Genomic DNA, 27,309 nt, shown 5'->3' on the forward strand with positions numbered 1-27,309 from the left:
AACACTATCTAACTCATTTTTTGAGGCTACAATAACCCTCGTTCCTAAACCACACAAAAACCCTACAAGGAGAGAGAACTTCAGACAATCTCACTTACGGACAATGATGCAAAAGTACTCAATAAAATCCTTGCAAACCGAATCCAAGAACACATCAAAATGATCATTCACCATGATCAAGTAGGCTTCCATCCCTGGTATGCAAAGATGGTTTAATATATGGAAATCCATCAATGAAATCCACCATATAAACAAACTCAAAGAAAAAAAAACACATGGTCATCTCATAGATGCTGAGAAAGCATTTGACAAAATTAACACCCCTCATGCTAAAGTCTTGGAAAAAAACAGTAATTCAAGCCATTCCTAAACATGATAAAAGCAATATACAACAAACCCACAGCCCACATCAAACTTAACGGTGGAAACTTGAAGCAATCCCACTAAAATCAGGGACTAGACAAGGCGGCCCACTCCCCCCTACCTATTCAACATAGTACTTGAAGTGATGGCCAGAGCAATTAGACAGCAAAAGGAGATCAAGGGGATAAAAATTCAAAAGGAAGAAGTAAAAATATCACTATTGCACATGACATGATAATGTACTTAAGTGACCCCAAAACTCCACCAGAGAACTCCTATAGCTGATAAAAAGTTCAGCAAAGTAGCTACATATAAAATTAACTCAAACAAATCAGTAACCTTCCTATATTCAAAGGACAAACATGTGGAGAAAGAAATTAGGGAAAAGATATCCTTCACAATAGTCACAAAAATATGAAATACCTTGGTGTAACTCTAACTAAGCAAGTTAAGGACCTGTATGACAAGAACTTCAAACCTCTAAAGAAGGAAATCGAGGAAGACCTTAGAAAATGGAAAGATCTCCCATGCTCATGGATTGGAAGGGTCAACATTGTAAAAATGGCCATCCTACCAAAAGCAATCTACAGATTCAATGCAATCCCCATTAAGATTCCAACCCAGTTCTTCATAGAGTTGGAAAAACAATGTGCAATTTCATCTGGAATAACAAAAGACCTAGAATAGCGAAATCCATCCTCAACAACAAGAAAACATCTGCAGGAATCACTATCCCTGACCTCTAGCTATATTACAAGGCAATTGTGCTAAAAACTGCATTACTGGTACAGAGATAGGCACTTGGATCAATGGAATAGAATAGAAGATCCAGAAATCAGCCCTCACATATATGATCACTTGATTTTTGACAAAGGAGCTGTAAACATTCAATGGAAAAAGGACAGCCTATTCAAAAAATGGTGTTGGTCCAACTGGCACTCAGCATGCAGAAGAATGAAAATAGACCCTTTCTTATCTCCTTGTACAAAGCTCAAGTGCAAGTGGATCAAAGATCTCCACATTAAACCAGGTCCAGAATTGAAAAGGCTGAGCACCCACACTTGTTGCAGAACTCCAAATTCTGCCACGTGTCTCTGCTGTCAATAAGAGTGAGGTTAGCTCAAGGAAGCTGCCTCATTGTTCGCAAGTGTTGAGCAGAAAATGAGGGCTGTCTTGGAAGAGACTGTCAGTCTTTGAAGCAACACATACTACCTGTGCCCATACACTTTCTACTTTATTGAATATCTGCCACCCCTATTTTTAAGGAGAGACAGGCAAAGTGGCTAGTCACGAGCATAAATAATATCTGAGAGATTCTGTTGCTTTAAAAATGAAAGAGAGGGCCTTGAGTAAGGTACTTGAGACTGGACATCTAGCATGCACATAAACATGAATCTGGGGGATGAGAAGAGACACAACTCAAGAGATGGTCTGGAATCTCACTTTTCAGCCACACTAGCTGAGAATGGCAAGTTCCCTTTGGTCTCCACACACACATACACCTGTATATACACTTTCATCCATTCAACACCCACACACTTAAATAAAAGGAAATGAAATTCTAAAATATTTACTTATTCTTATCAGATGTGAAGACAGTAGGAGAAAAAACAGTTGGATTCAATTGGATGGTTTTTCCTTTTTGCATCATCATTTACTTTGATTTCCTTTAATTTCATCTAATTGCTAACAATTAATTTGAGATGACCTTAAAGCATGCTGATGTGTGGGTTTCTATGCACACTTATCATAGACACATAGCCTAATACAGTGTTTGCTCAATCTGACTAAAGAGTTGAAAAAGCATTCAGAGTTTGAACGCTTCGAGTTGGAGATAATTAAAATTAATATTTGAAAATATATACTAAAACTTTTCTTATTCCTTTTACACCACTACATTGTTTTGGAAATGTGATCTTAAAATGTTACTTTCACTTTTTAAACTCTGTGTTTCCAGTGAATTATCTTTGAAAACTTTTATATGGAACACATTCTGTGAATGATTTAGGGATACGTTAAATGATAATACAGTTCTTTCTGATATGAAAGGCCCTGTTGTATTGCTCTTTTCATTGCCTTGCCATACAGGTGTTTTGTGGAGACAGAACTGATATGTCAGGATATTTATGACCACGATCTTTGCCCTGTGTCTGAATCCATATAAAAGCCAAGGCTGTGAAATGCTGCCTTGCTTCATTCCTTGGTTTGACTGAGATCTAGAGTCACTTAGGCAAGCACACGCTATCCTCTCTCTTCATTGCTGCATTTCCTTCTCTTCAGCGGGGATGGTGCACGCTCTCAAGAGTACAGGAAGGTCCAGGTAGAAAGAGTAAAGCCCCTGCTCTGTAGGAAAGTTTATATGGCTTTTTCAATATTTGAACAGCTATGCAATGACATCTGTACTTCTGTCGTTTTTAATCTAATACAAATAAATATAATAAGTTGATATGTAAATAGGTTATGTTATTACTTGTATCTGTCTTACATTTTGAATTGCAGGCATGCTGTGGAAATAATGTAAAGGTACTCATACATGTTCCCTAAACTAATTCTTTTTAAGGTTTATGTAATCACTTGACATTTAGTTTTGGTCTGGCATAAGCTGCTATGACAATTTTCTTGGCTCTTTGTTCACTGAGAAATTTCTTAAAGAGTTAAGTGGTAACTTCTCAGGGATTGTGAATAAACATTTCTGCATTTATTTTTTTTGAAACAAAAAACGAGATAACTAATGGTCTTTACAATGACCTGGTATACATAATTATAAACAATCACATTAATGGAAGCGCCATAATTTCTTTTCAAGAGAATAACATGACAATAGAATAAAACATGGTTTTGTTTTTGCTTTAGATGGGCAGTAACCCCTGTGCCAGGTAGCATCCTGTACCAACTTTGAATATCAGCAGGAAGTTACTGGGTCGCAAACATTCAAGATCATAACTTAGTGCTGCGGTAACTTGGAAGAAGAAGAGCACCAGAATTAAAACCATGACGAAGACAACTAGAGTTGGCTCGGCAACCCCTCCAGATGGAGGCTGGGGCTGGATGATTGTGGCCGGCTGCTTTCTTGTTACCATCTGCACCCGGGCAGTCACCAGGTAAGTGTGTCTTTCTTCTTGATATGCTAAGGATGAGCTCATGTCATTCCCTGTGTGCATTTGGCTGTTCATGTATCTTTTCCTTCGCAAGTTATGATAAGACAGTATTGCAGAGGCCTGTATATTGGTCTTTTCCCTAATATATGATGTATGTTAGGACCCTTAGGAGTTTTGGAGTGAGCAAACCCAAATAGCCAAATGAAGCATAAGCTGGGTTAGTTCTAGGGATGTATAAGATGACCTTTTTGAGACTATTTTTTCTTATATGTGATATATTAATAAGAAATCTTAATTAGTATAAGGGTTAATCATTAAAATTTTATCGTAGAAACAATTGAATTTATGATTCATATGCCAAAAATGAAAAAAAAAAAACATGGTGGCAAGAGATTATTGGGTGCAATATATTCTCAAGTTTCTCTATAAGATTAGGAAAAATACTTCCCAAGCTGAAGTATGATTATGAAGTTTATAATAGGTTTATGAAGACATCATAATTGAAGTCAAACTTTTATGGCTTTAAAATAAATATTATCTCAGGAGGGAGCAGTGAAACTTCAAAAAATGTTTTTGAAAACCCTATTGCTTGTTAAGTGTTGAGTCTGGGAAGAATCAAAACTAGAATCCAAACTCTTGTGCTTCGTTTTGTATTTTGGCTGTGGTGACTGTAGGTGGATTTTAGGTTGAGGAAAAGCAACTGTTTAAAAACAGTGACTCTCTTGTCCTTACTTGTTCATTTGATCTTTCTCCAGAGGCACAGTACTCAACATACTTAATGTCCAACTATCCCTCCCTGTATACACTAGCTAGAGTTTGTGATTTGCATGTGATTGTTCTCCCCTCAACTTTCGTTCAAATGGAATTGAGTTTCTCTTCTGTAGCAACGCATTCTATATAAAACAAGAAAGTAATTGTGCTAATAATTTATTTGATGATATCATAAATAAAGAAGGTATCGTATGCCTGCCAACAAGTACAGTGCAGGGTGCTTTGTATCTGCCACCACCAAAGTTTGATAATTATGTGTCCTGATAAATTATAGACTCTTTCTCAAAATAATTTGATGTTGATTCTAAGTTTTCTTCCTCCTATCTTGTGAGTCTAAAAAGACTGTAGAATTTAAAAGATTCTTTTTGTGTGCCCATGGCTTCTTATAAATAGAAACTTCTTTTTGTTCCAGAAGAGGAATGCACTGGAAGTAGTCTCATTGCATTGGAAGGAGGGCTTATGCCCTCAGAGACAGACAGACAGACAGACAGACAGACAGACAGACAGACAGACAGAGACAGACAGAGAGAGAGAGAGAGAGAGAGAGAGAGAGAGAGAGAGAGAGAGAGAGAGAGAGAGAGAGAATTCACTATTGCCTTTTCTAGACTATAAAAGTTCTAATCCTGTTCTACATATACTACACTTTTGAGCTCCATCCACATTAATGGCTTATCTTCAGCAGCATCGTGAGAAGCTGTAGTGCTCAGCACATACTTTTTAAATGCCTTGGGTATGGAAAGTATTGTCTGGAGGTGGGCTACTTCCTATCCAAAGAGCTTTCATGCCAATGACAATAGGCATGGTGCCGAGGGGATGCATCTCTGTAGACTTGTTTTTACAGAGGGCCTCTGCCTTCTCTGTTCTATTTATATTCCACCATAGGAGATAGTGCACCAATTCCTGTACCAACAGGTCCACATGTGTGCCTGTTTGTATGCATTCAATGAACCTTCTGGAACTACAAAAAGTGTTTGAAGTAAGTTTGTGTGTGTGTGTGTGTGTGTGTGTGTGTGTGTGTGTGTGTGATGACCAACATCAGGAGTTTGGAAGACTATCAGTAAAATGAACATATTGTCTTATTTGGTAGGATGTTGAATCCATTGGCTACCACTAAAGACTGAAAACCTTTTATCTTTTGTAAGTTGTACTTTTAAGTTTCTATTTCAATTCCTTCAAAATCCATTTTATTGGTGACTATCTTGCATTCATTGAAGACATGAGTTTGTGCTAGAGGCTTCTAAAACCAAAGATTGATTGGTTATCTTATGGGAGACTCCTGAACAATTAACTGAGCTACAAATAAAAATACCTGTATCGACTGGAGTTATATTAAGTTTGGTGACATTTAGTGATAGTCAAGGTACTCAGCACCTTGCCACATAAGACAAACCACCCATTTATGGGTGCTCTTCCAAGATCATAATGTAGGTCATCAAAACATTATATTAACTTTGGTCAATATGGGATTAAAATAAGATTGGCAGCGAGACAGATTTAGGCCTAGAGATTCAGGGCTGGCTTTCTAGAGCAGTCCTTGGAGTGAAGTCTTAAAAGATGAAAATAATTTGGCCTGCCATAAATAAAGGCAGAAGATGTCTCAGTCTGCATCAGGGCCTGCCTTTCTTCACCACTACTATATTTTCAAGCATTTAGTCAGAAACCAGAAAGGAAGGCCATGGATGGCAGCCAACATAGAATACCAGACCGAGGTCAACAGAGGAGATCAAGCCGAGAATACTTGCACAGAATAGAGGCAGATGAGAAAGTGTGGCGATGTAACTAGCGCAGGAATCTAAATGTCACACACCCTGACTCAATTTCACTGCCTAAAATTAACCTCAGCAACATTTTCTTAAGTACAATCTCAAAATGAAAAAAATAAATAAATAAATAAAAGGCCTCCTCAGCCTCGAAGTAACCTAAATGTACATTCTTGTTTTCTACATAAGCCGGATCATTTTGGATGCATTATTCTGCTTCCCACTTTAATAATTTCTCTTGAAACTGTTCTGTATTAATCAACAAGGTGCTACCTCACTGAAAAATAGTTGCTTAAAATTCTATTACATGCTTGTCTACAATTATTTGATATGTTTTGATGGGATTTTTATATGGTCTTCTGGTTTCTGCTGTTACAAATAATGCTATAACTCAAGTAACTTAAAGATTCTATCTCAGCTCTAGCCTTGAACTTTGAAAAAATGTAAACTTTAAAGTTCAACTGGCCATCAAAGTAGCCATTATTATTTATTTATGACATATTTATTAATATGCATCGATTTTTTTTCTTTAAGATATTATTTAAATAAATTATTCACTTAATGGTCATGTCTAAAGCGTAATTACACGAGTTTTCTACATATATTAACAACATGAGTGGTTACTTTAAAAACAAAAATTTGATTTAAATATTCAAACAAAATAGTATCTTAGATCTGAGACTTGGTGTTGCCTATATTTCCTGAATTCAAATCAATTTAGTTGAAATAAGTGTCTGGGGTTCTTTGGAGCTTTGTAGTTTTTTTTTTTTTTTTTTGTTTTTTGTTTTTTGTTTTTTGTTTTTTTTTTTAAACTCTTTTGAGAACTGTCGGGGTAAAAATAAAGTGATTGCTAACTTTACTGAGCACTTTCCTTGAGCTTGTTGGCATGCTTTCAGATAGTTTTCATGAGGTCATTCCCACAACATTATAGTATTAGTCAAGGTATGTGACAGTGAGTTTAGCTAGTAGTCTACAAGGACCTATGAGTCAATTCTTGATCTCACTTAGAAAAGCGGGGACAGTGTCAGAGCACGGGTGAGATTGCGGTAGAAGGTTCACTGACCTGTTGAGTTGGATCATCTTTAAGAAAGCAGTTTTGGAGCTGAAAGGGTTTGCAACCTCATGGGAAGAATAACATTATCAACCAACCAAACCCTCCACAACTCCCATGGACTAAAACACCAACCATTGAGCACACATGGAGAGATCCACGGCTTCAGGTGCATATGTAGCGGAGAATAGCAGTGTCTGGCATCAACGTGAGAAGAGACCTTGGTCTAGTGATGGTGCTTTTCCCAATGTAGGGGAATGCCAAGGCACTGAGGTGGGGAACGTGATTGGGAGAGTGTACCTCAGTGGAGACATATGGAGGGGGAAGCAGGATGGGAGTGGGGGGATCACATTTGAAATGTAAATACAGAGAATATATTTAAAAAATTCCAGTAATTGTTGGTTTATTGAGAGGCAGCACCCAATCCTGGTTCTCACCAAAAACAAAAGTCAGTTTCCCAAACTGAGGGATAATTCTTTTATTGTGTTATTATTTTAATATAATTAATCTTTATTGTTGGAAATTACTCATATATTATTTTTGTGAATTTTTAAAAGCCTGAAACAAATACAACTATATGTGAGATATATATATATATATATATATATATATATATATATATATATTATATTTAAAACAGAATGAATGAATATATAACTTCCAAAAAACAGAAAGGGGTTTTGGATATAAGTGATGACATGGGTTGTGTTCTGTTTCTATGTTTTTGTGAATAAATCCTATGAGACCCCAGGGTTGAGGAGATGTCCTGAGATTCATAATCCTGACTTTTGTGAGTCATGCTTACAAAAATGCTTGATTTATAGATGAAGAAATTGAAACCCTGAGAAATCAAGAAGCTTCCTCAGTAACTGTTTCCGTATGTATGACTCTGGAGTAATGTCTTTGCTTTCCTGACTCTTGTTTTTGCAAACATCCAGATGCATGTGTGACACTATTGCAATTCCATTTGTCTCAGATATCCTTGGGCTTTAAATGTTACAACACAAGCCTTTATCATCTGGAAAGCTTCCTGGTCATTTCTCCACTTTCCTAAAGAGGTGAAATAAAAAATATGACTGTATTATTTCTTTTCATTTTATTACTTTTCATTTGTCACTTGGTTCTCTTCCTGTTGAGCAACATAACCATCTTTCTGAACTTCACGAGTGTTGAAATGCTCAGAAAGGTGGATGTAAACATTGAACTTTGAGCTCTGGCTAAGGTATCACCTGTCCAGACATGAAGCTCAGGTCTTTGATTTTCAGACCCAACGTTTCACTGATATGACTAGTCAACTCAGTTCAGAAATGATTACCTAACCTTTGCCCACAGGGGCTCACAGAGACTGAACTGCCAACCAGAGAGCATGCATGGGACTGACCCAGGCCCTCTGCACATATGTAACAGTTTTAGAGCTGGGTCTTTGTATGGGAATCCTAAAGTGAGTGTAGGAACTGTCTGACTGGATTGTGTCTGCCTTTAAATCTCTTTCCCCTCACTGGGCTCAGTAAACTTTTACTACAATTTGATATGGCAAGGCTGGCTGATACCCATGGGAGGCATCCTCTTTTCTGGGGTGAAAAGAAGGAGAGATAAATGGGAGGGGGTGAATGGGAGATAAAAGAGGGGGACTGAAAAGAGAAGAGGGAGGGAAAGCTGCAATCAGGATGTAAAGTAAATGAATAATTTAATTGACTAAAGAAAGGCAAGGCAAAATTTTCAAGAATCAAAAGAGAGAGCACCCTAATATTATGTTCCCCAAATTGATTTAGCAAAGAGACTGGTTTATAATTTCAAAATATCTTACTGTCTCCTGTGAGGGCACTACCTCGCTTCTTCCTCTTCTCTCTCCAGAGTAGCCTTTCACTTCCTTACATTCCAATCAGATCCCCTATCAAGAGGCTCTCCTTCCTTCCTTCTTCCCTTCTTCCCTTCCTCCCGTCCCTTCCTTCATAGTTTCTTCTGATAAACAATATTTAGAAGCATCCAATTCATGACAGGTACTATACTAGATGTTTGGGATTTAGTGTGAATTAAGACCTGTGTGTCTTCCACTGTCACAACGTCTAGAAGACAATACAAACAAGTGAAAAAAGAGTTGCCAGACCACAAATGAATGTGCAACATGTAGAGGACACAGGAGAAGCATCAATTCCTGGCTTGAGTAATTAGGGAGCAGTCAAGGAAAATTTTTCTGGAGGTATAAAGCTACTGACTGCCCGAGACTGAAAGATGGGACTTAGAGGAGAATCACAGAAAACAAGAAAAGTGTTCAGACATGCATAAAACACAGGGACTGTGTTGAAAGCGATAGAAAGATGTTCAGTATGGCTGAAGTGAAGTATTCAACAGTGGGCAGAAAGGAGCACGGACAACAAAGCCTCGGAAGTATGACTACAATGTTTGAAATGCCAGGGTCTGTTCTAGGAAGGCACTGTTTACAGCATGCATAGAAGCCAGCCAAGTGGGGATTGAGAAGCATCAGTAAGGATCTTTGGGCTACAGTTCAGGGAAAAGGTGCTGCCATCAATTATGAACAATAAGGGCGATGGTGACCCCTGGAGGGATTTGAGCACTCTGAAGATGGTTGGAAAATTGATGATTAGGACACTTGTTTGAAGTTGGGCTCATTTTGGTCTCCAAGGCTTGTTAGCAATGTCTGGAGATATTTGGAGCAGAAGCTGAAGATGCTTCTAAGCATCCTGCCCAGCAGGACAAATCTCACAGGGGCTTACCCAGTCCCACAGACAATGGTGTCCTACTGAGAATTCTGGGTGATGGAAAACTCAACTGTTTTCATAATGAGTTAACTCACTGATTGAAAGAGAAGTAGGAGAAAATTATAAGACATTTTAGTACCAGACAACAAGTCTTTCAGATGGTCAGTAATTTTACAAGATTTTGTTATTGCTTCTAGTATTGGTATTTGTTTTTTTAATTAAAATGTTTAAATTAGCCCTTTCCTTTTCAGTAACTGAGGTGACCATCACAGACTCCGAGCCTCTAGTTTTCATCGCAGACACTTCTAGTCCAAAGATGGCTAAAGTGCCTGAAACTTGAAGGACTTTCTATAAAAAGTGTGGCAGGTAACAGCCTCACAAAGTGACCTCCTATAAGAAGGGCAAAGCTTCCCTGTATATGCGAGGGCAGCAGCTCTTCTATCCTAAGCAGAGTGGCTGTGATGGGCAAACAAAGGCAATTATCCTGAAAAAGGCCTAAGCCACAAAGAAGATTGCACTCAGGCTGGAGTGCTCTGAGCCCAACTGCAGATCTGAGAGGATGCTGGTCATTCAGGGGTGTGAGCATTTTGAACTGGGAGGCGACACGAAGAGAAATGGCCAGTGACCCAGCTCTAAAACTTTGTTCTCTGAGAGGAAAATACTGAAGCAGTAAGGGAAAAAAAGCACTTGTTAGAAAATAAAGTTAGTGATACAAAAAAGTTTGAATTAGTATACGAGATACTAGATATCATTACCACACGTTTGAATGATGTGTGTACCCCAACCCAACCCCCCACCTCCCTGCTATCCCTAACTTCCCTCATGTGCTGACCCCCAATCTCTTCCTCTTTTTGTGTTCCATGGGTCTTTCTGCTTACCATTCATCCTTCTTTGGTACCCACTTGTTCCCTCTTTTGGTCTCCTTTTGAATTTTTTTTAGGCTCTACACACACTCACATGTGCATATAAACACGTGTACAGACTAGAATCTGCATATGAGAAAGCACAAGGCTTTTGTCTTTCTGAGTTTGGGTCACCTCGCCTAACATCATACTTTTCCAGATCCATTCACCTCCTGTGTATTTCCTGAAATTCCACTGGGTATGTGTAATACATTTACACTGTTGATTTGTCTGTTCCATTTTCTCATGATAGTGTGTAGAGCAGCTGAAACATGGTTGTGGAAGTGTCTCTGTGGGATGGTATGGAGTTTGGGGGGGTACATGCTCTGCTATAGCTGGGTCAGATGATAGACTTATTTTAAATCTATTGAGGAAATGCCCTACTAATTCTCATACTGGTTGTACTAGTTTGCACTCCCATCAGCAGTAAACAAGAGTAAACAAACTCATCAGATTGTTGGCTAGGATGAGGTGGTATTGCAAAGCAGTTCTAATTTGCATTTCCCTAATAACTAGAGATATCAACCATTTTTACAAAAGATACTTATTAGCCATTTGTATTTCTTCATTTGAAAACTTTCCATCTCCTGGGTCCATTTGCTGATTAACACTAGATTATCTTTTTATTTGTTTCTGTAGTTCTTTATAAGCTCTGAGTATTAGCCCCGAGTCTAGAGTAGAGCTGGTGAAGATTTTCTCCCTCTTTATGGGTTGCTTGTTTGCTCTGCTGATAGCTTCTTTTGCAGATCTCTATCTGTGACTATTCTTGGGAAAAAAAGCAAGATTGACAGATGGGGCTCTTATATTTGGATTGAAGGGTTCTTGCATTTCTTGTTGCTCCAAATTAAAAGTAGCTTCCTGTTTTTAAGAAGTGCTAATGTATTTTCATTCAAATTAAAGTCATATAGTCACCTGGGTAGTTTATGGGCATTATCTGTGCGCTTGAGGGTGACTGTATCGGTCCAATACTCCAGACTCTAGCATGATTACAGACTTTGAATCAGATCTATTAATACAGGCGTTGTCTGGATTCTCAAATCAATGGGTGGAGAAGGGCTACTTTTGACATCCTCTTGACTGAAGTTCTGTTATCCTACAGGGTGGAGGAGCACAGGGATGTGGTGTGAACACAGAGATGTCCCCTCAGCATGACTTCAGCTGATTAGCACACACACAGAAACACACAGATGTGGTGGTCAGAGCCCACTACTCCATCACCTGTAGAAAGCTGCCTGTCCTCCTGGGGGCACCATATCTGATGATTGGTGGAGAGTGTGGGCTATTCCTTTGGACCTAGATGCAGATTGCTTATCCTGTATCTCAGTTTGACCTCTCTCCTTGCCAGTTCTATGTTCTTCCCTTTCCTTCTCCATGTGTTAACCTCTGGTCTATAACGCAAATGCAAGATTCCATAAATGCCATTGCCTATGGGTTGATTATTTAGCTCCCTATACCATTTGCCCAGGGTTGGCAAAATATTTAAAGAGCCCAGCACAAAATAAAAATGCTTTTTTTTTTTAAGAAGGAGGGGAAAGCATCATCAAACCATAACAGGAAATTATTTTTCTTTCTTGATGGGTCAATCTCACGTTTCTATTGTGTTTCTTTGGCATTTAGTGCTATTTAATCAAGAAAAAAATAAGAGTGTTAAATTACCATTATGAACTTACTGATAATCTATGCTATACAAAGCCAATTTTTAGATACGAATCAATGTATTTACTTGCATGTAGGATCCCTGAAACTGTGTAACTCTGGTCTTGTCACTTGTAGATCCATGCGAATTCAATTTCATCAGAACAGTGGAAATTCTGGATATGGCTAATACCGATATTTTCATTTGAGCTTTCAATTCTTGCATATTATTCTCATCCTCTCTTGTTTCTCCTTTCTTTTTCTCTTTGTACATGTATATTGTATGCAAATGTACACATGTGTGTGTACATATATGTGTGAGTGTGTTTGTTCTACTCACACATTCAAAGGACCCTGGGATCTGCCTGGCTTCATCTCCCTAGCAGTGGTGTTGCAGACAGATTTTGCCACAGAGTTTTTTTCATGAGTTCTGGGGATCCAAACTCAAGTCTTCATGGTAGCTCATTAAGCACATTACCCATGGAGCCATCTTCAGCTTCTTGAGAAGGAATAGAAATTAGGAGTAATCATCTTGTCCTCTTCTCCTGTGCCACCATTCTCACCATAGGTGACTCGGATTGAGAGTTTTAAGGTACCTTTGCCTTTTTCTGTTTTGGGACAAGTTTTAGTGAAGAAAGTGTGGCCTCTCTTGGGCAGTTAGGCCTTTCCTATGGTTCCCTTGTACTCACTATCATGGGTGCAATACATACATGTGTTAGCTTTGAGTCCTACAAAGCTCTCTTGGATTATAGGTCAACCAGAATTCTGTGCACATAAGACATATCCAACATTCCATGTAAATGAGGCAGCAAAGAGTAACAGTCACACATAGGACATGAGTATCTTTTGTTGACACGAAGCCTCTGTTACTCCACAGAACTATAAGTTATGTCTAATGGCAAAGATATGATTACCAATAATTTTAATTCAGTAACAACTGGGCATGGTTCATGCTTTGGAATGGCAGACTCTGTGTGAGTATTTAAAGTGTGCTCTCTTAAAGTCAGCCCTTTGTAACACCACTGCCCCGATCCCACAGACTTCCTTTCCCAATCTCTCTGTCACCCATCTTCCTATCTGGAAGCAACTGCAGAGCAGTGGAAGACTGGATCTCAGTTGGATATGGGTTGCTGCATCTGGAAGAGTTGGGATATGGACATCTCCAAAAAGATATAACCTCTTATCAGAAAGCAACATGAACAGTATTCTATCACACACCTCTAGAAGTGCCAGGACCTAAATAAGGTCATTAAATGACTCTGTGAGCTTCCTTCTAAATGCTGCAGTGCTAAACCATTACTCACATACTCTGTAGGCAATTATTTTCAACTTAACATTACAATTTGTCTTTTTTCTCTGAACATATACTCATGGGAAAGAACTATTTCTTCTATAAGTCTTAATAAAAACAGGTCAGTTACAATGTTTGGCCATAATAAATCGTTCTGTAGAATATATTCATTTCAGTACACCATCAACATCATTAGATTACTGCCTTTGTACAAATATTAGAGGTAAAATCTCTAAGGCTTGTTCTTTAAGATTATTCTTCATTTCTCAAGTTTAAAGTTGTGTATCACTTTGGAGAGGTCAGAACTATAAATATTAGTTATAGTAATTAAGAATAAACTATGTTCTTAGTATGCTTTCTTATTTTCCACAACACCTTCTCAGAGCAGTGTTCTTAAGTGTTCTTCCTGTCTCCATGGTCTTAGCCTCTCTGATGATGGAACACTTGTTTTCTGGTTCCTCAAAATAGCCTCAATGGTCAACTTCTGGCTTTCTATTGATCATAGCTCAGTAACTGACATCCTTTGACTACAATATCTGACTGAAACAAAACGTTTAGGTTCTGATTCAACTCCATATTCATTTGTCTTTTGTATAAAATGCCCGCATTGTATTTTTCAGATGTATCTCCATCTTTTTTGTGGAGTTTCAGACGTACTTTGCTCAGGATTATTCCCAAACAGCATGGATCCATTCCATTGTAGACTGTATGACAATGCTCTGTGGTGAGTATGACTTACCAGGATGGAAAATTAATGGGAATTATGGAACTGAACATGTCAATAACCTTTCACAGGTTCAGGTAACACTGGTTTATTATTTGTTTTTTAATTGGAAGAATCTTAAAAGCTAGAAAGATTGAAAACCTAGAAGATCAATCTCATCTTCAGCTAAACCTATAGATTTGCTTTTGGAATTGTTGGCCTTGACTAATGCCAGATGGAGGAGTTCATCAATATACCTGGAAGGACACAGCTCATTAGGTTAATCTGTATACTGCGTGTCTTAAGCTTGTGGTGAACTGGGGAGAAATTTCTGGGCAGAATGTAAAGGGCAATGTCTTCCATTTTGATGACCCTCTCATTCTCCAGCCACGCAAGGGTACATTGGATAAGACAGTAAGCTATTTCTCTAACCCGAGTCCTAACCAGGACCAACGTTGTTTACTTTCCAAGATTCAATGAGATCAGGAATGTGCTTGAGTCACTTCTATAGGGTCTCCTTCCGTGAGTGACATCATAGCTCAAGTCTTGGCTTGCTTTCTGCTTCTTTTCCATGGGCTCCCAAATTCAACTTATGGATGTCATCTTTTCTTGAATAAGAGAAATATTAGAGAAGTATAGGGACAGGAAATTAAGAGGTAAACAGACTCACTGTGGTTATAACTTCATTTGCAAAAATCCCAATTGTGCTCTCTAGGACATGGACCATGTTCCAGAAATTCATGAGACCTAACATTGCATCTGTAGTAGAGGGCGATAAAACTTTTCTTTTTATAACTTTTAAAACAAAATTACCAACTTGGTTTTCCAGTGAGTTTCAAAGATCATATTTAGTTGAAACAATCCATTTCTAGCCTGGATCCACTTAATCATTTCTCTAAGAAAAATCCTAGGATGCTTTAGAAACTTTTATTACTTGAGAGAGTTTTATTTGGGGCTAAGGAGATAGCTCAGGGTTGAGATTTGCTGCTTTTTCTAGAAGATCCAGGTTCAATTCCCAGCACCCACATTGCTGACAACCATGTGTAACACCATCTCTAGGAGATTTGATGCTCTCTTCTGATCTTTGTGGAACCAGGGACATAAGTGGTATACATATATACTAGGCACAGATAAGACAGCCATACACATAATATTAAATAAATAAATCTAAGAATTTTACCTGTTTCGGTCTCAAAAGGAAAGTACTGTATTAATCAGTAACTCACGATAATTCATCCGGTGCTATTCTACATACTGACTCATGTACTTACCTTTTATAAGTTGAATTTTGCTACATTTTTTTATTTTTAATTCTTATCAAGTAAAATAACATTTATTTTTAAATGTCTAGATTTAGGAACCAGAGGAATTGTGTTGAAGTTTTTTTCTTTGATTCTTGGGTAAATTGCAAATTTTTTTGAAAAGACTAAGTTAACTCTTTCAACTGATAAGGATTCACAAAATCACAAATTTAGGTTCTGTACATAGCTCATTGCTCTTTCCCTTTCACGGAGCACTGGATTTTCAGGGTTGTGTTAGCCACAGTCTTAGTATCAGCAGGCCTCAGAGAGTATGCATGACTCATTTCCCTTGTTGTTATCTTCTGGAGATTATTTGAGGCTCTCCACAGAGTGGTAACAATATGGTAACAATGGCAGGGTCAAATGCTGTGAACTAATGAAAGATCAGGACCCCTGTGGTCACCGTTTACATGCATTCACCTGCTCACAGGGTTGTAGACTGAGAATTTAGAGCTTGAACAAGAGACCACACATTGTGCTGGGTCTCCCTCTGAAGAAAATCTGCCATGAGCTGGGCAGAGAAGCTCTACTTGTTACTGTTGGTGTAACTTTCTCCCCACGTTTAGTTTAGGGGACTCAAATATTTTCACTTTCTGGAAACCACAGCAGCAGCACCCTTGAGAATTCAACAGTCTCCAGAGGCTTACACATTCCAGTTCTCCCAGAGTTAAATACTCTAACAGACGTAGCTTCAACAGAGATGGTAGCTGGGTAACTGAGTCTACCATGTGCGAGTCTCCAACTTTTAACTTGATCACTACAAAACTGATCATGTTAAACAGATATTCAGAGACACAGCTCTTTTGATCCATCCCCCGCCCCGGGGTTACTGGTGATACCATGATCTTTCTCCTTCAAGATAAAAATTTCCTCATTAAGTAACTGTCATCACAACTATTACGTTGTAAAAGCCACACTATATTTAACATCCTTGGGCAAGTGACATGCAGTTTGGATAAATAACTGATGCCTATTAGAAAAACACCTTAGGTCTGAAGAGATGGCTCAACCCCTGAATATATTTAAAAGCAATTAAGAGCACTTGGATTCAGTTCCCAAGACCCCCAAGGGAACTCACAACCCTCTGTAAATCCAGTTCTAGGGGATCCAACAAACTCCCCTATTCCTACTGGCACCAGACATGCATATGATGTGCAGGCACTGATAGAGGCAAACACACTCATGGACATAAAAATAAAACACCCCTACACACACACACACACACACACACACACACACACACACACACACACACACACACACACACTAGCCCGTAATGTACGACTGTAGAGAAAGGGTAGGAATGCATGAGTCTAAGTGAGAACACAGAAACTCTGTCCTTACCCCGCTCCTTATTCTTGTAAGCACTAAGAATCACTTTTCCTTGGGTCTCCCTTGTCAAAGCTGTAAAGCTAGAGAGGTGGAGCTGACCTTTAAAAGGTTGCTGGCTCTCTGCTCCAGCAGTGCAACACCACAGGGTTTTCAGGGTATCCCCAAAGCCTTTCTTTCCATTGATCTGTTTGTTGTTTTTGAAGCTCCACTCGGGAGTGTTGTCAGTAACCAGTTGTCCTGTCAAGCGGGGATCATGCTGGGCGGCTTGCTGGCATCTACTGGCTTCATCCTGGGCTCATTCGCCACCAACTTGAAGCACCTCTACCTCAGTCTGGGAGTTCTTACAGGTAAGTGCACTTTCTTCCACAAATCTGACCCCATCTTTGTTCAAGTGCTGTCAAGATATAAACACAACGGAGATTTATAAAAATACTTTTTTTGAGATTTATAATGCAGCTGACTTAGCTTATGGCTACCTTCTTAGCAGTTACATAGAATTGGAAATGCAATTCCATTACCGTAGTGATCCTTACCACGTAAATTGTGTCATGCTGTGAGACATAACTTTTATTTCTGGCATTACACATGCCTGAGACTCTGTACTCAGAAGAAATGACAAATGACTCAGCACAATACAAATTCTCAACAGTGGTCATTCTCCGTCCTCCTTTGCTAAGTAAGACACTAGGCACTGTGTTTGGCCTGAGTATTCTTTATTATGAGTGTTATTATCTAGCAAATGGGAATTTCAATTTAGAAAAGATGGTACCTTGCCTCGGGTATTCTTATATTCCACATTATTTCCTAGTGTTAGAGAAACACCACTCTAGAAAATAATGATGATAAATTTTATGGAACAAGGAAGAAGCATGCACATTCCATAAACTTAATGGGACTGCATAGGGTTGGGATGAGGTGGCCTGGTGGGACTCAAGGGGCATTATGTTCATCATGGTTACAGGGGTGGAAAGTGACACCCATTCCTGTGTGGGTACATGCTATGAGTGTAGGATGAGTTAGGCCTGTGATCTGTATCTGTCTGCTAAGAAGGTTACAGACACCCCTAGAAACTCACAGGGCCTGGCCCCTAAGCTGACTACGAGCTGGTTGGCTTTAGTGCTGAAAGTCACAGCATCTGGAAACCCATAGCTCAGTTGACCATCTGTGCTGCAGATGGGGAGGGATGTTGAGAGTGCCTCTTCTTTCTCTCCTCTGGCATTATCGACTAACAAAGTTGGTGCCACACTTTTTATATCTATCTTTAGTTGCACGGAGGTAAATAACCTACGTGTCCTAAAACATGGGCTTCAAACCCTTTGGGCTTTCTAAGCTAAACTGAGGTAGTAGAAGCCAAAAAGCTTTTAAAAGCTTTCGGGATTACTGGTCTTTTTCTGAAGGACTCCAGGAATATTTCCAGATTACATATTCTTCTGTAATATCCCCTAGTCTGTGATGCTTCCTCCCTAAGTGAGATTATCCTGCAGCTTTACTGGACTTATAGATACTCTTTCGATATAAATCCTAGGAAGAACAGACCATCAAAGCTGCGTCTTCTCAGGCAGGGAAGAGGGGAAACAATTACTCTGCTATTTTAACCTACAAAAAAAAAAAAAAAAATAGACAGAGGAGGGAGAGAGGGCCTTTGGAAAGGAAGGAGGGGTTAGATTCTTGGTTCCACATTTTCCAGATTTTGCTAGAGAATTCCAGCTTAGCTTGAATTATGATTTTTTTCAAGTTCTTCAAATACTTTTCTTTGAGAAATAATTTCTTTTAGTGTATTTTTTTTTTTTTTTACGAAAAGAAGTCACAGAAGTCCTCTCTGTATTTTGCAAATTACAGAAAAATGGCAGGAAGATTAATTTTTTTTCAACTGGGTACACAAACAGCTTTAAAGGGATTTCCTGGAAGATGAGATTCTCTTCAGTCCCAATTACCTGTTTTTCCCACTGTCTGCTCACACCAGCATTCGTGCTGTTCTGTTTCCTAGGTCTTGGATTTGCACTTTGTTACTCTCCAGCAATTGCCATGGTGGGCAAGTATTTCAGCAGGCGGAAAGCCCTGGCTTATGGGATTGCCTTGTCAGGCAGCGGCATTGGTACCTTCATCCTGGCTCCTGTCGTTCAGCTCCTCATCGAACAGTTCTCCTGGCGAGGAGCACTGCTCATTCTTGGAGGGTTCGTTCTGAATCTCTGCGTCTGTGGCGCTCTGATGCGTCCGATTACCCTTAAAGAAGAGCGGTCAGGCCCAGAGAAGAAGAATCACGAGCGTGAATCTCAGAGAGAAGACTGTAAGCAGGCATCTCCCTATTCACCTTTGACCAAAGACTGCACAGAGACCCGTCTCTGCTGCTCTTTGCAACAGGAATACAGTTTTTTACTGATGTCAGACTTTGTCGTGTTAGCTGTCTCTGTTCTGTTCATGGCCTACGGCTGCAGTCCTCTCTTTGTGTATCTTGTGCCTTATGCCCTGAGTGTCCGGGTGAGCCACCATCAAGCCGCCTTCCTCATGTCCATCCTCGGGGTGATTGATATTGTTGGCAACATCACATTTGGCTGGCTAACTGACAGAAGGTAAAATCTGTGAGAAACACAAATGGTTTCTCCTAGGGGACTTTAAGCACCAAGTTTTCCCTGACCTCACCTACCTTTGGAGGGTAATTTCAATATCTAATGGCGGCTTTCTTGCTGATTCTTATAGATCAGATGTTGGCAAACTTTTTACGTACAGGGACATATAGAGCAAGCATCATTTGGTTTTGTAGAAGATATATTTTTTGTCATAACTCTATAGGACTGCCATCAACATGAAAGCAGCTGTATTCTGATGAGTGCCAACGCACACTGAAATGTATATTTCTATATTTCATTATATATAGGTTTTTTTTTTTTACTGTTTAAAACCATTTAAAAATGAAGCCAACCAATCAGGCAAGTCACACAAACAGATAACAAGCTAGATGTGATCCTAATTTGTCCACCCGTGTTTTAGATAGTCTAGGTTGTGTGTCTGTCTGAACTGCACACAGTCAGGACAACCAAATGCCCTAGTGATACATGTGATTCCAGCCCAAGGCAAGTTAAGTCCTCCACTGAGACAACCACTGGCTGACTGCTGTGGTCTTATCTTAACATGTTTTGAATTGTCCCCGGGATTAACTAGGAGCAGAAAGAGGACCCCCAGGTAGGAGGGTCCGGTACAATGACACATAGTATCATTAGTCACACACTTAGAGATCAGTGGGGGATTAGAACACTTACATATTATAAACTTAGAGACTGAATTTATATGAACTTTACAGAAAATAGTTACCTGTTTGGATTGAAAACTTAATTCTGATGGTGCCTTGGGTGAGGAATTACTTATATCTGAGTCATGAGCTAAGAAAGCTATCATTTACTGGTTTCTTACAAATCACACTTTAGTTGTTAATCAGGATCAGAGTCTCATTCTCTAGCACTATTAATATAGTATTTAGAATAGATTCCACCTGCTTTCTTTTGTGCTTGGCTGGTGATAAAAGCAGCAGCTTCTGTACTGGACAGGCTTACTGAGTGGTGCCCCAGCACTTACGACATTTAAATTAAAGACAAAGGAAGGAGGCAGGGTGCGGTGAGGTCTGCTGCACACTGATGACTCCAAGAGAAGCAACTTGTAAGCTGAAGGAGGCGTGGCTAGGCACAAGACAGAAATTCTGTGCCAGCTCTGCCCCCTGTTAAAGTCACCTAGTGCTGAGGTTCTCGGTGGCCTCCATCTGTCCAACAGGTGAGGGCAGTGGCTGGAGGATAATGAGAGAAAACATTCGAAAGTCGACAGAGCTGACATTCTATGTCTTTCAGATAACTGGTATTACGGATGGGGGTGGAGTTACAGAGAGGGATGGACTAGAAGACACGGGGGGGGGGGGGAATCTAAACATGGGGCTTAATCCTAGACTAGACTTTCATCACTCCTACACTTCCTTTTAACGTCTTCATATTCTAGTTTTAGCAATGTGTGAGTTTGGGTTGTTGAGCATGCGTGACGTGCTCGATACCAGTGACTACCTTATCTCAAAGCACTCAATATATTAGGTCCCTAGAAAACTGTAGCCTCGTGACATGCTGTGTATTATTTCACAACCAGGTTTATATAAACTGAGGCGGATAATCTCATTTTGTGATGAAAGAATGTTAGAGTTGTGCAGGTAGTGACATTGCAATCTTGTACATATCTAATGTTAGAGCAAGACCACATTCTGCTTCCTAGAGACATGCGTTCATTTACATATGCCAGTAGGACAGTCAGAAGATAACAGGAGCTGGCAAGATGTTCTTGAAGTAAAGAACACTTTCTACTTTTGCAGAGGAATGGGCTTCAGTTCTTGGCGGCTCACAGTTTTCTGAAACTCTAGTTCCAGGGGTTCCAATAGGGTCTCCATGGGAACCGATGCATATGCTCAAATTACTCACATGCATGTTCATGTGTGTGTGTGTGTGTGTGTGTGTGTGTGTATGTGTGTGTAAGATAACACAAATGGGAAGGCACATGTGTAAACAGCTGCATAGCTCAGTTCAAAATCTCTCTCATGGAATCTGTGTGCCCCGTACTCATTATGGTTCTTCGCATCCATAGGTGTCTGAAGAATTACCGATATGTTTGCTACCTCTTTGCCGTGGCACTAGACGGACTATGCTATCTGTGTCTCCCAATGCTCCAAAGCTTCCCCCTTCTTGTGCCTTTCTCTTGTACCTTTGGCTACTTTGATGGAGCCTACGTTACCTTGATCCCAGTAGTGACTGCAGAGATAGTAGGGACCACCTCTTTGTCATCAGCTCTTGGTGTGGTCTACTTCCTTCACGCAGTGCCATACTTGGTGAGCCCACCCATTGCAGGTAAGCCTTCAAAGTCTACTAGCCCCTCTCATCATGTTGATGCACACTTCTGTGTACAACTCGTGTGTCAAAAATGAGAAAAAGCTTTCAAGTGAGTCATGGAAGAGTGAAAGGTTGTCAGGATGCAAAAAGCACCAAAGAACCATGGACCTACCCACATTCTACCTTCATAATTTTTTCCCAACCAAGTAAAGATGGTAGCCTTCCCGGAAAGAGAAAGTCTTAAGTCAGGGTCTTGGTTTCAGTTTGTACTAAAGATAGAAGTAAAAGAATAGAACATTTACTCCAGCTGTAAGTAAGGAGGTCATGGTCAGAAGGAAGTCTGCTTCCAGAACAGAGCAGTGGGTAGTGAGGCTAAAAGAAGACATGAAGGTGTGACGATGCAGAGAGCCAGGCAGAGGACAGGGCTCTGCATTCTTTGCTTATCATTTTGTATATACCAAATGTTGGTAATGATCTAGCTTTCATGCCAACAGATAACGACTAAAGTATATTTTAGAGTATGTAGGCTAGAGTTTTATGGACAAAGGGAATTAAGATCCCATTTTAATGCAAAGTAATGAATTTGTCCCTACAGAAACCCATATGTAAAGCAGAGCATAACAAAAACACGTGCAGGGAGTATGGGTCATGGGAAAGTTTGTAGAGTGAGAATTAATTTTTCTATTCCACTTTGGTTTTTGGATTTGAAGTGGCTGGAAAGGGAAGCTACATACTTTCCTGGTGGATTTTCTTGGCGTGCAAATGATGCCTTGAAGGAAAATTTATAGATGCTCCTTGTCAAGTACAAACCAATTGCCTGACAAAGTAAAGCTTTACCCTACTGGTTCTCTGATCGTTGTCACCCATATTTTCCTGTCACAAAACATGGTTGTCCTCACATTCTGTGGCTTCCATAGATATTGAGATTGATATGCTAACAACAGCAATGGAAATAAAAATAAATCTATGATTATAGATGTATGGCTTCAGGTATATACAGTTAAAACAATACAGAACATGATGTTGTGCACAAAGGCCAAGAAGCAATGGCCCAGAGTCCTAATTTTCAAATAAGGTATGGATGAAATTAGTCTTCCATTGACAACTAGATGCTGCACTGAAGTCTATTAGGTTACGTAAAGTAGTGTGTGGGTTCTGTGAATCCTATTAGCATTTTGTATGTCCACTTAACCCCTATATCAATGATCCCAACTTCAATAATTCAAATGATGTTTAAAGCTACAGACTATGAAATACAATCTTGGATCTTCTTTTTAACCAGATTTTATGAAGTTAATAATCACTAAAATTTATTGTGTGAGTAGCAAACACAGAGGACTCTCCTAAGTCCTGCACTTAATAGCAGTTATTACTTCATATATCTCTCGGTTGCTGCAAGGTATTTTCAGGCCATCTGCTTTTCGTTCAAAGCAACGATGATGATGTTCTGTATGTAGTCTATGGAGATTTTCCTGACCAATGATTACATTGAGAGTGGGTAATCGGGTAATTGAGTTTTTAGTTCAGCACTGTGGTTTTGCTTTGTTGTAGGATGGCTGGTGGACACGACAGGCAGCTACACAGCAGCCTTCCTTCTCTGTGGATTTGCCATGATATTTAGTTCCATCCTGCTTGGCTTCGCTAGAATTGTAAAGAGAACGAAGAGGACACAGGTGCCTTTCCTGGTCAAAGACTCAGATCCCAAGCTACTTTTGTGGACCAATGGATCCGTGGCCTACTCTGTAACAAGGGAGCTAGATCAGAAAGACGAGCAGTCCCTGGCTAAAGCCGTGACTGATCACAACCTCACTTGACCTGTGTGGCCACATTCTGGGGGATCTTCAAGGCTGGTGGCCACCAGGCCATCAGGTTGTTCACAGTCTGGAAATATTTCCTTTTGACAGAGTATCACCTCCTAAGTAAATTATTAATACTGTTTTGTTAACATATTTATATGGTGAAAATAATGGGCAACAAAGAGATCTGGGGTAGCTTAGAGTTTCCTCATTTGAATTTGTACTAACTACAAGCTTAGCTCCAGGAGAAGGGCAGAGCATAGTTGACATTAGTTGTATTTCGGGGCAACTCCAAGGCAGAGGCCACTGAGAACAGTTTTGTCATCATAAAACCTGCCCCACCCCCTCATTCTGAATGGAAGCAGCGGTTGTGCTGACAGTGGCGATGCAGAGGTGCCTTGAGAACAGAGTGCCTTAATGTTTAGAATGGCAAAGAAATTCTTGAGACTCTCTGAAAGACAATGACTAATGTACAACAGATGTCTCTTATCAGTTTTCCAGCCAACCAGGTCCTCTTCTAATGAGTAGATATCACTTTGAGAGACCCAACACTCATCAAACACCATGGCTGGCGTGGACTGTAGAGGGTGGCTGGTGGTAATAGTTTATTTGAAACTTTCCTGTTGAAACAGAAGATCTTTTCTTCAGACTGTGCCCCCACACTCACCCCTGTCACTACCACATACTGACTCTAAATGTAACACAACTCGTTCAATGATGGAACAACTACTCCATGTTTTCTGAAGTGATTGTAATAACCCAGGAATCTTCAGCTTTTCTTTTTCTTCAGACAAAACGTTCTAATTTGAACTTCAGACACATTCCTTTTAAGCTTTAAAAAATGTTGACAATATTCCAATTGAGCAGTAATTGAATTCTTGAGTCAGCAGGTATCTGGTGGGAGATTTCTGTGCAAAGCAGTCATTAGATTCATCAGTATCCAAAAGAGGGCTTAGGGGTTTTCTTATCATACAGATGTTCTAAAGATGGCCTTTTAAGCTTACTGTGTTCCTTGTTGGATCATAGCTATAAACCTGGCTCATTGGCTTAGAAGTGTCTGATCCTTCTCGAAAGCTGGACTTTCCTGGGATGTGAAATTCTTTCTGATTTTTTATGTCAGAGAAGAGTACAAGGAAGAAGAAGAAAGGCGGGGGCCCCATTTTATTTCCAACTGTTTTTACATCCACACAATTAAGAGTACTGAATCTCCTATCATGTCCCATCTGCAAAGGACAAATTACATAATTAAAGGGAGATTTTTATTTAATTGTTCAAAAGTTTAAATACAAGTCAGAAGGAAACATTGTGATCTCAAAGGCCATTTAACCTACTGTCCCCAAGAAGCCTCAGAGTAGCTGTTGCCAGACATGGTGCTGGGAGAAATAACAAAGTCCTGAGGAATGGCCGAAGTGGCTGAGTCCTCACTTGAACTGGGTATTTTGTGTTGCTATATTGCTTTCATAATGAGATAGTGGCTTGATTTGGAGGAGGATACAACTCCACTGTAGCTCTTCAAAGAGAAATTTGAATGTTCTGTCTTTACTCAGCCTGGGACTTTAGTTTTGAATCTATTCACTCTGCTCTTTGCAATTTTAAAAATACTTTGGGTAGACCTGTTAAAATTTAAAGTTAAAATTAAATACTTGTTTTTGAATAGCACTTTACTTTAAATGTCATTTTTTTAAATCATAAAAATGATTTTTCAAAATGTAAGCACTCTTATTTGTATGTTTTTAAAGTGATGATTGTAAGTTTTGTTTGTGTGATTCTATAATATAATTTCTCTATTGTGTTTATGAAAATCTAGGGTCATGATCAAAGGTTTTAAATTCTATATTAAAACATTTTAGATCTTTTAATTTTTTTATAAATGCAATAAATTCACATTCTAACTTTTTGGGGCAAAAGTTTTGAAGAACGAGTAAGGAAAACTGTAGATCTTAGAGTTTATAGTTTGGTCATCTACACATGTTACTAAAACAAATATATTCAAACAGTTGGTTCCAGAGCTAAGAAATCCTGGGAATGGGGTATTTTGTGGAGTCGAGAATAAACCTGCAGAGGATGATTCTGTGCCTTAAATATTTGTTCACCCAGCTGTAAGTTCTCCTTTGTAACTGACAGTAGGAAAATAAAACATAATCTAAATTTTCAATGTGCCATTCTTTGTTTTGCTTAAATTAGAATTTCACTAATGAATCAGACATGTAGGCTGTTTTCCTAGTTCAAAGGCAAAATAAAATGGATTTATAATCACACGTTTGGAACAATTGTTTTTTTTTTTCCCTCAGACATGGGATTTGGACAGGTTGAGGAATGGGCCTATCCACATCATGTTAAGACATGGCTAATGTGATTTACAAAACCCTAAATCCTTCACTGAATCCTTCTAGAGCAGTATATATAAAATGATAAACATTTCCTATATGCTTTTCCACTTAATTCCTATAATAACCTAAGCCATCGTCATCTTGAGGAGGTGAAAATTGAGGTACCAGGTCTTATCATTAGAGCAGGGATGCTGTCTAATACTATCTGACGCTGAAGCCTGAATTCTTCCCATGGTGACTATTCAGGTCATCTTAGGTGGATTCAAAAGGTCATCTGAAAACAGATCCTCCAATGCATTATGCATGTTTGCCATGAATCAGGATAGATGGGGTTTACACCATAAATTTCTAAAAGATGGTCATTGTTGTTCTGGTTTATTTTAATCAAACAGAAAGAAAATGACAACAAACCCTTACTTCCAGCAAAGTTGCTTAGTTCCTCTTGATTGATGCAGGTTTCTCTTTGGGAAACTTTGGGGTAGGTAGGACCAGGGTGAGGAGCTCGCCTTAGTTGCTGTATTGCCAGTCTATTTAGCCTTCTATTCCTGGCCCTGAGACATTTCATTTGAAAGCTGTTCATGAGAGTGAGGTAGTGGGGACTCAGGGTAGGTATACTGAGTGCCCACACTTTAAAAGTATTAACTTTTGTTAAACTCCACCAAACAGTCTGGTACTAGAGCACTTAATAGTGACAAGCAAACAAAAATTTTCCTGCTTCTCATTAGAATAGAAAGGTATTTGTTAGAAGGAGTGGGAAAGCTCTCCTCTTTCTCTCTGTTCTCCCTTTGTCTCTGTCACTTCTTTTTATTCCTTTCCCCCACAATAAACCTCCCTCACATGAAAAAAAAGAGTGGAAAATATTAAGTCATGATAGAAATACTATATGCAAAAGAACACATTTTATTATTGAACTTTCCAGACATATCTAAAAGTATGAAGAATAATAAAATGAAGTCTCAGTATGTATAACTTAGTCTGTATAATGGCCTGACTACCACTCCTCTCTTTGATAACATGAGTTGAATATGTTAACATGCTAACATCACATGTGTTCTTTCATCTTCAAAAATAACTGGAGTTGGCATGTTAACATGATCTGTGCTAGAAGAAGGGACAGGTAGTCAGTGTTTTGTTCCTTATAAGTCACATTTCTGACAAAGCATATTGGGTCCTGCTCTTCCTGTGGGTATAGAAGCTGAATCACAGGTGAAAAATCTGACACTAACCCAACCACAGAATCTTTGACCTATAATTTGTTCTTCATAAAAATGTGCAGGGGGAAAGATGGAGCAGAAATGGAGAGAATAGCCAATGACTGGTCTAGCTTGAGACCCATGCCATGAGAGGGAGCCCACCCCTGACACTGCTAATGATGCTCTGCTATACCTCACATAACTGTCATC

At 39.3% G+C, this 27,309-nt stretch overlaps 1 protein-coding gene across 1 annotated transcript in view; it reads left to right on the plus strand.

Annotated features, from left to right (window-relative positions):
* The window catches only part of SLC16A12 (solute carrier family 16 member 12), a 78,437-nt gene extending 52,706 nt beyond the window's left edge, over positions 1–25,731 (plus strand). Inside the window, exons 2-7 of the mRNA XM_080911198.1 lie at positions 3,217–3,464; positions 14,212–14,315; positions 17,131–17,274; positions 18,915–19,497; positions 21,539–21,798; positions 23,332–25,731. Coding sequence (XP_080767324.1) covers positions 3,355–3,464; positions 14,212–14,315; positions 17,131–17,274; positions 18,915–19,497; positions 21,539–21,798; positions 23,332–23,594 — 1,464 coding nt within the window. The 5' untranslated portion in view covers positions 3,217–3,354 and the 3' untranslated portion in view covers positions 23,595–25,731. The remainder of the gene's footprint in view (positions 1–3,216; positions 3,465–14,211; positions 14,316–17,130; positions 17,275–18,914; positions 19,498–21,538; positions 21,799–23,331) is intronic.
* The last annotated feature ends 1,578 nt before the right edge of the window (positions 25,732–27,309 follow it).

This window comes from Micromys minutus (genome assembly GCF_963924665.1).
Source record: "Micromys minutus genome assembly, chromosome: 2".
NCBI classification, from domain to species: Eukaryota; Metazoa; Chordata; class Mammalia; order Rodentia; family Muridae; genus Micromys; species Micromys minutus.